The sequence below is a fragment of the Syngnathus acus genome, chromosome 2 (assembly GCF_901709675.1).
Source record: "Syngnathus acus chromosome 2, fSynAcu1.2, whole genome shotgun sequence".
Taxonomy (NCBI): Eukaryota; Metazoa; Chordata; class Actinopteri; order Syngnathiformes; family Syngnathidae; genus Syngnathus; species Syngnathus acus.
In genome coordinates this window covers 9,893,717-9,907,481 of record NC_051088.1, presented here as the reverse complement: position 1 = coordinate 9,907,481, position 13,765 = coordinate 9,893,717, and the positions used below count along the sequence as shown (strand labels likewise).

At 42.9% G+C, this 13,765-nt stretch overlaps 2 protein-coding genes across 2 annotated transcripts; both read left to right on the top strand.

Annotated features, from left to right (window-relative positions):
• Positions 1 to 362: 362 nt before the first annotated feature.
• LOC119116036 (protein-glutamine gamma-glutamyltransferase 2-like) lies at positions 363 to 6,499 on the top strand. The gene is made up of 15 exons (XM_037241077.1): positions 363 to 562; positions 1,636 to 1,821; positions 1,907 to 2,140; positions 2,279 to 2,397; positions 2,689 to 2,817; positions 3,068 to 3,236; positions 3,407 to 3,539; positions 3,619 to 3,722; positions 3,807 to 3,895; positions 4,031 to 4,184; positions 4,263 to 4,351; positions 4,652 to 4,835; positions 5,179 to 5,339; positions 5,845 to 5,981; positions 6,150 to 6,499. The coding sequence occupies exons 1-15, from the start codon at positions 553 to 555 to the stop codon at positions 6,298 to 6,300; spliced, it is 2,049 nt and encodes a 682-aa protein (XP_037096972.1). The 5' UTR covers positions 363 to 552; the 3' UTR covers positions 6,301 to 6,499.
• Positions 6,500 to 10,260: 3,761 nt separating this feature from the next.
• Positions 10,261 to 13,745, top strand: szrd1 (SUZ RNA binding domain containing 1). Its single transcript, XM_037273915.1, has 4 exons — positions 10,261 to 10,474; positions 11,860 to 11,909; positions 12,114 to 12,389; positions 12,556 to 13,745. The coding sequence occupies exons 1-4, from the start codon at positions 10,427 to 10,429 to the stop codon at positions 12,665 to 12,667; spliced, it is 486 nt and encodes a 161-aa protein (XP_037129810.1). The 5' UTR covers positions 10,261 to 10,426; the 3' UTR covers positions 12,668 to 13,745.
• Positions 13,746 to 13,765: the final 20 nt, after the last annotated feature.

Below are 13,765 nucleotides of genomic sequence, written 5' to 3'. Positions count from 1 at the left end.
TGATCCAATTTACAAGTAACCTGATTCGCACATTTTTAAGCTGTATGCCTTGGTATCGGTTGCTGTGATGATACTCACAAGCATACATTCTTTATCTTCTGAAGTCCAACTAATAGTACTGTGACTTTCTGAGGAGTAACTTTTGCCTCACTCCATGTGAACACCAGAAAAAGCATCAATCCATCCAATTTCACCAGCGCTTATCCTGTTGACGGTCACGGGGTTTCTGACATCAGGCCAAAGGCAGATTACACCCTGAAAAGGTCGCCAGCAAGTCGTAGAGCGATATAGAGACAACGTATCGCATCTACATGCGCAATTGTAGATTATTAACTGGTAGAAAGCAATGTCATTCCAAAAGAGAAAGAGGCGATTTAAGTGATCCAAGCCTCTGTGGCCTTCCACCTAAAAACAGAACTATGAGCTGATGAGGTCAGATGTGAACAGCCCCCTCTGGTTTCACAAGGCTTCAAATACCCACAAGGGGAAGGAGCTGTCACCTTACTTCAGGCACATCACCCGCACACACACACACACACACACACCTCAATCATGAGTCAAGGTAAGATGAAAGATGAATGCTTTTCTGCATATGTTTGATACAATGATGTATTTGTGTATAAGGGCACATCGGATATCATTCTGCGGTTTATTTTGGGAAACAGTCGTAAAATCCATTTTGTGGGTAATCCGATAGACACGCTTTCACCCTTAAGATATTGGATATTAATGTTGCAAGATGGAAGGGCTTATGTATGCTAAAAAAGGTGTACTAAATGAGCAATGTCATTTTGTGTGTTATTGAAACGCTGAACACACTTTACACTTTGAGCAATGCTATCATGCATCGAAAGATGTACGTTTCATTTTCTTTGTGTTTCTATGATGAGAATCAAGCAATTCTGTTGTTTTCAACATTATATTGCAGAAATGCTAAGAGAAAAGCATTCACATTCATAATGTTGGACATTCACATTAAGTGTTAGGCGTGCTATGATTACAAAAAAAAACATTACTACTTACTTGAAACGACATGTAAAAGCATACTTGTAATGTTGCAAGAATAAAGTTGTACTTTATGCAACAAAAGTGGCAATGTAGTAGAGGTGCAGCAATCAATCGACAACTAATTGCTTATCCAATTAGTTAATAGCTATTTTTGCTGTTTAAATCTAGTAATTCAGAATTGCCCAAATCCTCTGAATTTCTCAGCAATAAATGTTAAATACAGGATTTTTACCCCCCACCAATTTATCAATTAATCAACAGATTATAACATCTATTTTACTTGCAATCCAACATTCCCAGTTCTGAAAAGTCAAATATGTCGTTGTGTTATGTTTCTAATCAACCGAGCTCCCAGGAGCGGGCTTAACTTAGATAATAGCAGTGACGCCTACTTTGAATGAACATTTCTAGTGACAATTACCTTGCAACAAGAACAATTTGCTTCTAATTGGAACGATTGCAAACAGCACAAAGTAGAAAAAGGTTAATAATGTGGCATTCCACATCAAATAAAACAGATATTTATATAGAATAGAATTTTCATGATCTGACAGCAGATCAGGAAAATCCACAAACAAGCTCATAGCTCAAACTAAGTGAGTAACTTTCATTTCATATTTGTGTCAGTTTTGACTATCGAGCGCTGTGACCTGAACATCAAAGACAACAAAAGCAGCCATCGCACGGAGCTGTTTGCGGATGAGCGTCTGATCGTCCGACGAGGACAAGCCTTCGCTATCTTTGTCTACTTGAAACATGGCAGCAAGACGCTCAAAGCAAACGACCCCAGTGTCAACTTCATTGTTCACACTGGTCAGAAAGCAATCAGCTCACCACCAGAGAACAAGTTGTGCATTTGCGTGTGTTTTGATTTCGATTTGTTATTCTCACTCTGCAGGTCCACTGCCCAAAAAAGAATCAGATACCAAGGTTTCCTTCCCGCTCAGCAACTCCACAGTCAACACCAAGTGGAGCGCCTCGGCCACTCATGATCGGGCGAGCAACAAAGTGTCCATCACCATAGCATCCTCCCCTAACGCCCCCATTGGGCTCTACTCTCTGGCTGTAAACCACAACGGGCAGGAGACCACCTTAGGGCAATTCACTTTGCTCTTTAACGCTTGGTGTCGAAGTCAGTTTCCTTTTTTGCTTTACTATTAGATGGCATAAGCAACAACCACAACCCTGTAAAACTAACATTCTTGGCGGAAGCCATCGTTTCTGTTCAGTGTTCCCACTAACAGTGTTGACCATGTGCACGGTTCTGCAGATGATGCCGTGTACATGCAAGGCGAGGCCAAGAGGCAAGAGTACGTTTTGGCGCAGCATGGCCAGATCTACAGAGGCACGCACAAACGCATTAAGGGGATGCCGTGGAACTTTGGACAGGTGTGTGTGTGTGTCTATGCAAATGCAAGTCATCAACCGTAAGTGATTTTTTAAACAAATCAGTTTTTTTCATGACTTTTTTTTTTTTTTCAAAACTGCCGTTACAAATTGTGCACAGCAGTGTTTCAAGACATTTTAGTGGTTATAATAAAAATGAAAGTAACCTTTTGTTGAATTTGCAGCATTAGGTTGTTGTCTTTGCACTAAACTCCAAAAAAACCAGCCCTGGCAACATAATTTAGAACGCGGTGCAAAACGGAAGTTGCATCCATTTATTTGCTTTATGTGCAGTTTGAAGCCGGAATTCTGGACATCTGTCTGAAAATCTTGGACGACAATCCGAAATTTGCGTTGGACGCCGATCAGGACTGCTCAGCCAGGAGAAATCCTATCTACGTGACTCGGGTCCTGAGCGCCATGGTAGGTAGCTCAGGCCAAGGAAGAATTAAGAAGCCTTTCCATGTTGGCATCCCACTAAGGACGAGCACTATTTAAAAAATGGACGGACCAATACTATATTAATGAGCCTACAAAAGGTCAAAGAACCCGTGCCTTCATTTGGGGCCGCAGGTGAACTGGTGACTCTCCAGGGCTTACTTTGGCAAGAGAAGCAGACACCTCGGACTGATGGCTAATTTCTCACTCAGCATTTGTGCCTTTGTTGCCACAGATCAACAGCAATGACGACAACGGGGTGCTGGTAGGTAAGTGGTATAACATTACCGGAGGCGTTCACCCCGGCCAGTGGGTCGGGACCGGAGACATTCTGCGCCAGTGGGCGGAGAGCGGCTCGGTCCGCTATGGCCAGTGTTGGGTGTTTGCTGCCGTTGGTTGCACAGGTAGGGGATCGCTAAAACTTTCCATATGTTTCTCACTGTTGATCAACTGACGGTTTCCAGAAGTAATAATAATAATAGTAGTAATGTGTGCCCAGTGATTGGCTGGCAACCAGTGCAGGGTGTCCCCCGCCTGCTGTCAGGTTATACATTTGTTTACTTGCTTCCCCCAGTGTCCCGTGCCTTTGGTATCCCTTGTCGGGTAGTGACCAACTTTGGTTCAGCCCACGACAGTAACGCCAACCTGATCATAGAAAATGTTTACGATGAAGAAGGGAATAATATTTCAGATGGGGATTCAGTCTGGTGAGTCAGAGCACATCCAGCCATGCTGGTGATGATGATGGTTGTCATTGTCAACCTTCATCCTCAATCCTCTTTGCAGGAACTTCCATGTTTGGGTGGACAGCTGGATGACCCGTCCAGACTTGGGCAAGGAATATGACGGGTGGCAAACCAGCGATCCGACGCCACAGGAGAAGAGTGACGGTGAACTTGAATTTTCAAATACATCCAATGGACACACACCTTCACAATCTAATGACATCCAATGCAACTTCTGTGCGTGCTCAGGTGTTTACTGTTGTGGTCCAGCTCCACTGAAGGCCATTAAGGAAGGAGAGCTCACCAAAAAGTATGACACCCCTTTTATTTTTGCTGAGGTGAGTTGACGACATCGTTGATTACGCAAAGAGCTCAACCAATCTTGCATTAACCTCACCTTCAAAACGAGGGTATAGAAGTTTGAGTTTGGAGAGAGAGACTTGGTGATATAATCAACCTCTGTGTTGCATTAGGTCAATGCTGACGTGGAGAACTTGGTTCGTCTGTCGAGCGGAAAATACGTCAAGATCGGCGGATCGACCAACCACGTCGGCCGCTTCATCAGCACCAAAGCTGTTGGCTCAGATGAGAGACAAGACATCACAGATGAGTACAAGTATCCTGAAGGTAAACACATGTCTCTTTAAATCTGCGTTGATTAGCAGCAACGTTGTTGACTACAATTACTGTCCCTTGATGCGTTAGGTTCTAAGGAGGAGCGCAAGGTGTTTGAGAAGGCCCAGCATCGCAACAAGCTACAACAGCGAGGGGAGGAACCGGGCCTTCAACTCAAGGTTGACAAAACTTGAATTCATCTGGAATTGTGATTGGCTCATTTGGTCTCATAGTGAGTGGAGAGGTGCTTAGCAGATACTATTTAATTTGTTAAATCAATCCACAATTACTTTTTTTTGTGGGCTTCACTAAATACAATGGCAGTGAATGGCTGACATAAATATGTTAAGAATAAAATGTACTTACTATTTATAATAAAAAGGAACCTCATACAGGTTCACTATGTAAATAAGAGCCAATGCATTACCCCTGTTTTGTTTGTGGCCCAAACTAAATCATTGTCATCCTTTTTATTGAAGATTAAGCTGGCAGAAAATATGATCGTGGGTTCGGACTTTGAGGTGTACATTGCTGTCACCAACAATTGCACGGTGACAAAGACGTGTACGCTGCTCTTCTTTGCCAAAGCTGTTGGTTACAACGGCAGGCGAGGAAAGAGCTGTGGATTCACATCGGATAGAGTGGAATTGCCCGCCGGAGAAGGTGAGACACACTTCAACCACCACGTTGTAAACACATAGTGGAAAATTGCCCATTGCTGCCAGTCATTCAAATAATAATAATATTTTATTGGCATCTTAAGATGACTTTAGAACATTCTACCATCAGATCAAAAATGAATAAATAAAACAATCACTTAGAAAATGCATTTGACATTCACTTGGGTTATGTTTGTCTGATATTTATATTTGTTTGATGATCTTACACGTGTAAATGTGCAAACTGCAAAATAGCATGAATTTGAGAAGAGGAAAGAGCAAATACTTTTTCACAGCACTGCAGATTCATGAATGAGGACTTGACCGGTGATGTTTTTTTTTTTTAGAGAGACGACTGTACCTCAAACTAGAGTACGACACTTATGGAGCAGTGATCACATCCGATCGACTCATTCATCTGTCAGCCGTCACCATCGACAAGGAACACATCGATTATCACAAGGCCGAGAAGACTATAGTGCTGGACGAGCCTCCTGTAGAAATCAAGGTATGATGTATTGACATATGATAATATGCGATGTGTTCACATTTGAAAAGTTTCCATGTGTATGTGACATTCCTGCCAAAATATACAAACGATAAATATTTACAGGCTTAATATCTACTTGTCAGGCTTTGCTTCATATCAATCGGATTCTCTTGCGTTACGATATTGGCTACTCAGTGCTGCCAACTTAGCAACATTGTTGCTATATTAAACATCATTTCCAATTATTTTAGCAACCTTTTGTTTTAAATGACAAGCAACAGAATGAGCTTATTTTATTGGTGATGGTATCAAAGACTATTGGAGACTCTCCACAACAGGCAATAAGCCAACCATACAGCCAAAGGTCTAATGAATGGCACTTTCACAAAGCCACCAGTGGCCAATTTATGGGGTTTCTAATCAGTCCCCTTGAGGTTCACAACATGATCCCATCTAACAAAAATGAACTAATTGCCCATCCACATTGAGAAGCATTAGCCTTATATTACATGTGCCTGTGCAGCTGCTAGGAGAAGCCAAGGTGAGGCAGCCGGTGTCGGTGAGGCTGACCATGGCAAACCCGTTGCCGGAGGCGCTTCAGGATTGTAGCTTCACCGTTGCGGGTGCTGGCCTGGTTGACGGCAAGCCCATAACATTCAAGTATGTATTGACGCTTGCTGTTTGCAAGAACATTCATATTAGGTTGCATAGTCGTCCAAATACTGGGATGTGGTCCATTTTCTTATCCTCATTAGGATAAGCGCTATATGAAAAGAAAAAATGGATGCAGGCATGACTGAACTTAATCTTGTTCTATTCTTCGGGCAGGATTGGACGTGTGGGCCCCAAACAGGAAGCTACAGCCACCGCCATGTTCACTCCTACCACGGCTGGCTCCAGCGTCCTACTGGTCAGCTTTGACAGTGACAAACTGAAAAACATCAAGAACTCCATCAGTATTGTAGTGATGGGGGGCTAGACTTTTAGAATTTTCGGACACGTCTTTTGTCATAGCAGACACAGTGGCTTACTTTTATTCAATCTACCCTCATATAGTGCAACTCAGGCTATATATTTCATTGATTTGATACGATTTAATCATCATCCTTTGTTATTTTCTAGTCCGTACGAATAGTAGTAAGCAGTTAATGTGAACATTTGATGATAGGCAATTTTACTTTGGCAAAATAAATGACAATTAAATCCATCTATGTTCCTAAGCACTACGCCTCCCCTGCCATCATGAAAAGGGGAAAAACAAATTCTATTGTTCTTATAATAAAGTCATTTTCCTTTTAATTTCAATAGTTTTGTATCAGTTTGAACCAAAATCGCAGAATTTTTATAGTTATTTTAAAACCAAAGACGATTCGCTCGGCGGAGCCAACTTCCTGTCTAGCCTCCTCTGAGGATTGCGTAATCACACGGCTGCCTATGTTGACAGGCTATGCAGTTAGACAGAACTGCTCTCTGTCTTTATGTCGCTGTTTAAGTGTTCAAACTCTGTGGCTATATTAACTAATTTCTGTAGTTAAACTGATGTATTGAATATCTAGTGTTTTTTGTCATCTGTCTGTAACGTCGTGTTTCTTAAGATGAACAAAACGGCTTTGAAAAGAGACCTTACGGAGGCTACAAAAAAGGTTCTCCAGCCTTATGGCAGGGGGTGCTAGTGATCCCGGGATGCTTCATGCGCCTACCTGTAGAATAAGAGAGCTCCAGTTCAAATTTTACAGTGATTGATTGATTGATTGATTGATTGATTGATTGATTGATTGATTGATTGATTGATTGATTGATTGATTGAAACCTTTATTGTCCCCTCTGGGGAAAATCAGTTGTCAAACAGCTCATGACGTTTAAAAAGAGGAAGACGAACAGAAAAACAGAGTTCACAATGCAATAAATATAAACACACTGCTGGTCCAATAAATATCCAGTGCAAGCTGGTAGTTTGCAACTGAGGAGCAGTCGTCCATTTATTTCGTTTTACATTCGGGTTTTTTTTGCCACCGTTTTTACATTTCGTTTTACAATGAAGGATTACATATCCAAACGATTTTCAACTATGGATTCTCGGTCGAAGCAGGAGGTCATCAGTAAAGGAAGAGCAACTCCGGAGTTAAAAGGTTTGATTCGGAGAACGGGACTTCGGAACGGAGTGGGACGCACGATCGAAAACAAGTTTTTGATTCCATGTGCTGACATCAGTGCCTCCCCCTAGTGTTGGCTCGTGAGTGAACGATTCGTTCAAAGGAACGAATTTCTTTCAGTGAACGAGAGTGAACGAATCACTTCCTAAAGTGATTGGTTCTTTTTTCAGTTCATATGACTTCAACCAGTAGGTGTCAGTAAGGTGCATTGAAGCTGGTGCCACCTCGCCGTAAAACAAAACGAAGAGGAAAATGACGTAACTGCTCGTTCACGAACGAGTCGTGAATTGCATTTCCCGTTCACCAACTGAAAGGATCTGTAACAACGGGGAGATTATGCTTCTCTTTAGGTAATCTTGATTTTATAACACTTATAGTAGTTTTTAAATAACGTGTATACATATATACGCCTACATATTGTTATCCAATATATCTACTGCAATTTCACATTAGATTGCTGGTTTGAAATGTACTTTTATTATTATTATTTTAATAAACATTAAAACCTATTAAATCTTGTCTGGTGTTTTACTCCTTGTTTTTATTTTTTTGGGCATGAAAACAAAAATCTGACATTTGGTTAACTGCTTTATATGACAATATGTATATGTGTTTTACGTTGTGTAATATGTGTTGGTGTCCCCCAAAATAAAGAGCAAGTAGTCAAATACACATTCTTGACACATACAAAAAATGCATGAAGTTATTAGGTACACTAGGTACAAAATGGTGGTGTACCTAATGGAGTGTCCGTGTGACGTCACAGATCAACCAGCCAATCAGGAGGTGGGGGTGAGGGCGGGTGTGGCACTTTTCACTTTCAGTTCAGCTTTGGCCATGATTTTTCCCTAATGAAGTGGCCTGTTATTAGGTACACCTGAAAATGGCGGTGTACCTAAAGGAGTGTCCGTGTGACGTCACAGATCAAACAGCCAATCAGAAAGTGGGGGTGAGGGCGGGTGTGGCACTTTTCACTTTCAGGTAAGCTTTGGCCATGATTTTTCCCTAATGAACTGGCCTGTTATTAGGTAGACCTGAAAATGGCGGTGTACCTAATGGAGTGTCCGAGTGATGTCACAGATCAACCAGCCAATCAGAAAGTGGGGGTGAGGGCGGGTGTGGCACTTTTCACTTAAACCAGGGGTGTCGACCTCCAGTCCTCGAGGGGCCGCGTTCCAATATTAAGATTAAGATTAAAGTCCCAATGATCGTCACACACACACCTGGGTGTGGTGAAATTTGTCCTCTGCATTTAACCCATCCCCGTGTGATTTTAATCCATCCCCTGGGGGAGAGGGGAGCAGTGAGCAGCAGCGGTGCCGCGCTCGGGAATCAGTTGGTGATCTAACCCCCCAATTCCAACCCTTAATGCTGAGTGCCAAGCAGGGAGGCAATGGGTCCCATTTTTATAGTCTTTGGTATGACCCGGCCGGGGTTTGAACCCACAACCTTCCAGTCTCAGGGCGGACACTCTACCACTAGGCCACTGAGCTGGTTTTCCAAGTTACCCTCGTTAAACACACCTGCGTGAAAAGTTTTAGCTCCTTTCACGTTCTGCAGGAGCTAAAACTTTTCACGCAGGTGCACTTAACGAGGGAATCTTGGAAAACATGTTGGAATGCGGCCCCAAGGACTAGAGATTGACACCTGTGACCTTTGACCATGATATTTGCCTAATAAAGTGGCCTGTTATTAGGTGCACTTCAAAATGGCACTTTTCACTTTCAGTTCAGCTTTGACCATGATTTTTCCCTAATGAAGTGGCCTGTGATTAGGTAGACCTGAAAATTGGTTTGCGCCACCAACTTGGGGGCGGGGCCACCTTATGTATTTACACATAAATACTTGCATTTGTTTGCATATGCGTACGCATACAAAGCGAGGTTCCAATTCTAAAAGCAAATGCAAGTATGTGCTCACACCTGGGATCGAACCAAGTTCTTCCCAAGTGAGAGCCCTTGTCACTAACCAGTCAGTTATTTCGACCTGGCAGCCATTGGCCGTCTGCACTCTTTTGTACTAGTGATGTGCATTCCAGTTACCTGAATCTTTAGAATCGGTTCACTCAAAAGATTTGTTCAAAAGAATCGTTCACCAAATCGTTCGCTACACTTTCTTATTTATTTATTAATTAATTTATTTTTACCGCGTGCAGTGTACTTATTGAAGTGTCCATGAGGTGTACCTAACCACAGGCCACTTATTAGGGAAAAATCATGGTCAAAGCTTAACTGAAAGTGAAAAGTGCCACACCCACAGGGCGTCTTTCCGTGTATACAATGTAATTGACTGGTCAAAAATTTCAAACAACTACAATTCAAAAAATATATTATCAAGCCATTCATGCTTGTTGAATAGCTTCAAATGAAACAAACTAAGATCAGTGCTTCCATTGTATAACACATTCCACAAGTGTATCTGTCTAAAGGTGGGCTCTTGAATGGGTTTACAATATTTTTTGTCTATTGATTGAGCCCATGATTTCTTCTGTAGCTTAAATTGTTCATTTGCATGCTTCCATTCCATGGGACACTAAAAGCTTAAAAGGCATGATTATCAATTGTTAAAAAGTCTGGGAAAATTTGGCCTGTAACTTGTAAAACTTTAGACTACGTATGTATGTGATGTTGCTCATTTGCCATTGGTTTTATGTGCCAATCATTAAATAAAGAATGTATTTAATCTATCGGTCTGGTTTTTTTGCGGGTGGGGTGGCCTACAGGGTCCTTCTTGCATGGAGCTCCCCGGGGGTGTAGAAACGCCCCTGCTTGCGCGCCGTGCCTAACCTCGTAAACTGACAACCACCGTACGTAGATCACAATCGGCAGTGGGGTGGACTGGGGAATTTCACCATGCCGCGGGGGAAGCCGTCACGGTGACGTGACTGTGGGTAGAGAGGCGGACCCGGCTGTGCAGGAGCCGCGTAACAGCGTGTCTTCAGCAACATGAAACATGGATGAAGAGGTCGCGGAAAGTTGGGAGGAAGCGGCTGATAACGGGGTAAAGCAAGACAAGACAACCCTGACATTGATTCTTATGCCAACGCCATGCCAGAGACTTCAATTCGGTGTCGTTGCGAGACAATCTCGGAAAGCTTCTGGTGTGTCCCAAGTCCCGCGGGCCAACAATGTGGCTCGTGCTAGCGCGTTAGCATCGACAAAGTTAGCGAGCTAACACCAAGCGGCTGGCGCGTTAACTTGGCAATACCCGAGCGAGCTCGTCAAGATACCGGGTTATTTTTTACGGACTTGTTCGTAATCTATCTCGAAGAGAGCCGGGTATTGTGCGAGCCAAATTCGGCGAATTAAGTTTTCGTTTCTTCCTTTAGCTAATGCTAATGCTGCTATGGCTGGCATGGAAAATAGAATGCAGACGCCGGTTCGTGTCAATTTACTTTTTGGATGTTCTAGTTCCAGCTACCTCTTCTGATTCTACTTTTGTATCGGTGGTACACGCTCAAAGCGAAGGCTTCATAATTGTAATTTACACGACACCGACACCCGCACATGTTAACTCCGATTTATTCAGCGCGGACCCAACTTTTCACGATAGCCAATTTAATGTAATGGTATTAGCTCCTTGTCTTGTTGAAGTTCCTTTACAAATAGCTGAATTTGACAAGTTTGACGGCTAACAGTGTATCGTTGACAAAATGTTTGGGAAGTGGCCAGGTTAGCCATTTAACGACGGTCACTGGCGATTAAGTTTACAGCCAAAGTTAGCTTAGCGTTAATCGATGACGTCATCAACGCGGCCCGCGAAGGCGCTGATAGCCGGAAGTGGCTAGACAGCGGCGCTACGTCTCACGTCATTATTGCGCAAATATCCCAGTTGTCATCGAAAAAAACCCAACTCATGACGGCTTAATACGGTTAATGTTCGTGAGCTGGGCACGTTCATGCCGCGACTTGACAGCTGCCCTGGTGTAACCAATGTATAAATAGCTTGTAACTCAACCCTGCTTTCCTTCCATTCAGAGACTTGCTCTATAGCAGTGGTTCTTAACCTTGTTGGGGGTACCGAACCCCACCAGTTTCATATGCGCATTCACCGAACCCCTCTTTAGTGATATATATTTTTTTAATTCTAGACATAGATGTTTTTTTTACTGGTGCACAAAATGAGCCGTGCATGAACATCACCTTGTTCAAAGAACAAAACCGACACACTGCATGAAGTCACAACAAATGACATACTGGCAAATCAGAATGGAGGGTCTGTCGAACCCCTGAGACCGACTCACCGAACCCCTAGGGTTCGATCAAACCCAGGTTAAGAACCACTGCTCTATCCCCGTCACACACTTTATTTTTCCTCCCTGCCATCAAAATCCCTATTGGACTAATATGTTTACATGAATTTATGTTTGTGTTTTCCTTCCACAGGAAATGGATAAGCGGTTAGAGGAGAAACTAAGAATCAGCCAGAGAGAACAGTAAGATAATTGAACTGTATTTGTTGAAGTTAGGTTAAAGTAGTATGAATGTAATTTCCTATCATTTCTTTAACTGTATTCAGGGGTTTTATTATTATTAATAATAATAATATTGCCTTCTTGGATTAAGATTATTTCGCTAATTTTCAGCCATTCAAGGAAGCTGACATTTGCAAGTTTTAATTTGCTGACTGCCGTTTCTAGAGAGTCAAGTAACCACCATTGTTCTCCACACTCGTCACTGAAGACGGCCATGGTCATCCAGGACGACTCTCTACCGGCAGCGCCGCCACCTCAGATTCGCATCTTGAAGCGGCCCGCAAACAACGGGTCGCTGGGGTCTCCCCTGAACCAGAACAGGCCCACGCCGCAGGTCAAGTCCCTGGCACAGCGCGAGGCGGAGTACGCCGAGGCCCGGAAAAGAATTTTGGGGAGTGCTTCTCCGGAGGAGACGGCCCAAGATAAGAATGGTGCAGACAGGTAAATGTCTATTAGACACTAGACAAGAAAAAATTGTGTTATTTGAGCACTGCAACTCCTGAATTGGGTTTTGGCAAATACTTACTTTCCGGTCTACGGGTGCCATTTACAATCTCAATATGATGAACGTACATAGAAATATTCACCTCTTCTGTCTTTCCTCCAGGGCGGGTCGCATCAACTCTACGTTGCCTTCAGAGGACACGAGGTCCAACAATCACGCGGTCCGACAGCCAACCAGCCCCGACGGTACCCAAGGGTTCCGACAGCACAGATAATTTTGACCTAGGGGCCACTGGAAGGAAGGAGGGCAGGGGGAGCAGACATACAACACTACATTGCTCCAAAATTCTTCCCGCTGGAGTGGGACACCTCCTCCACAGGAAAAAGCATCTCCCCCTAGCCCTTCCTTCTTCCGTCGAGACACTGTGACAATGAACGCCTGGACTCACTGTGATGATCCCTTTACAAGGAACACCTCACTCCTTCTCTTCAAGCAAAGACTAGCAAAGAAGAGGTGCAGTGAGGGCCATCCCTCAGCAATAATAATCAAGAGCTCACTTTATAGTTGTGCTTTTTTTTTAAAGCTTAGCTCACCAACTTTTTATCTTTTGCTTTCCCCCAAATTTTTGGATTATTATAAAGGTTTCTCTGCTTGGTTGTTTTTACATAAATCATTGTTTAGAGGACATGCCAGCACAGCCCTCGAGATACATAAACTATGAAATATAGCCATTGTTTTTTGGGATGCAGATCGATCATCTTGCAGTGTTGCAATGTAGCTTTATCGACGTGCCCCTTCAGAGCATGTTGCCATTTGTTTTGAACCATTCTTGTTCCTGCTTTATTTTGTTGTGGGAGGGGAGGGGTTGCCGGCCTTACTCCTTGGACTATCACATTTTTCTGTTTAAAAAGTAAGCACCTCGAGTAAATTAAGTGAGCTTCACGTTGACTTTTTAAGTAGCTTTTCCGCCTTTTAAATATGTTGTACAAGATGAGAGTAATGTCAGCAGTATTTTAACCCAAGAACAAAGATGGAAATCAGGTTACCCCCAACTTAGTTTATACATAAAGCATGAGTTTCCTTTGCTTTTAGCAAGCTTGGCCTTGCGCAACACATAGCAACTCAACTCCTTCAAATGGCTCCAGAAGGAATCCATTAAAAAGGATTGCATTTCCTTCATTTTTAGCATGAACTTATGCCAATATGGTGGCTGTTGTCTGTTTGTAATGTTTACGTGATTCCTTGTGCAAAAGATCACTGCTGGAATTCTGACTGACAATGCTATGAATGAGGAGGATGTGCTATTTAAATATGATCCAGAGACCAAGTCACCAGTTAACCAAGGAATGCTGTTTCTTGATGTCGCTGTTTC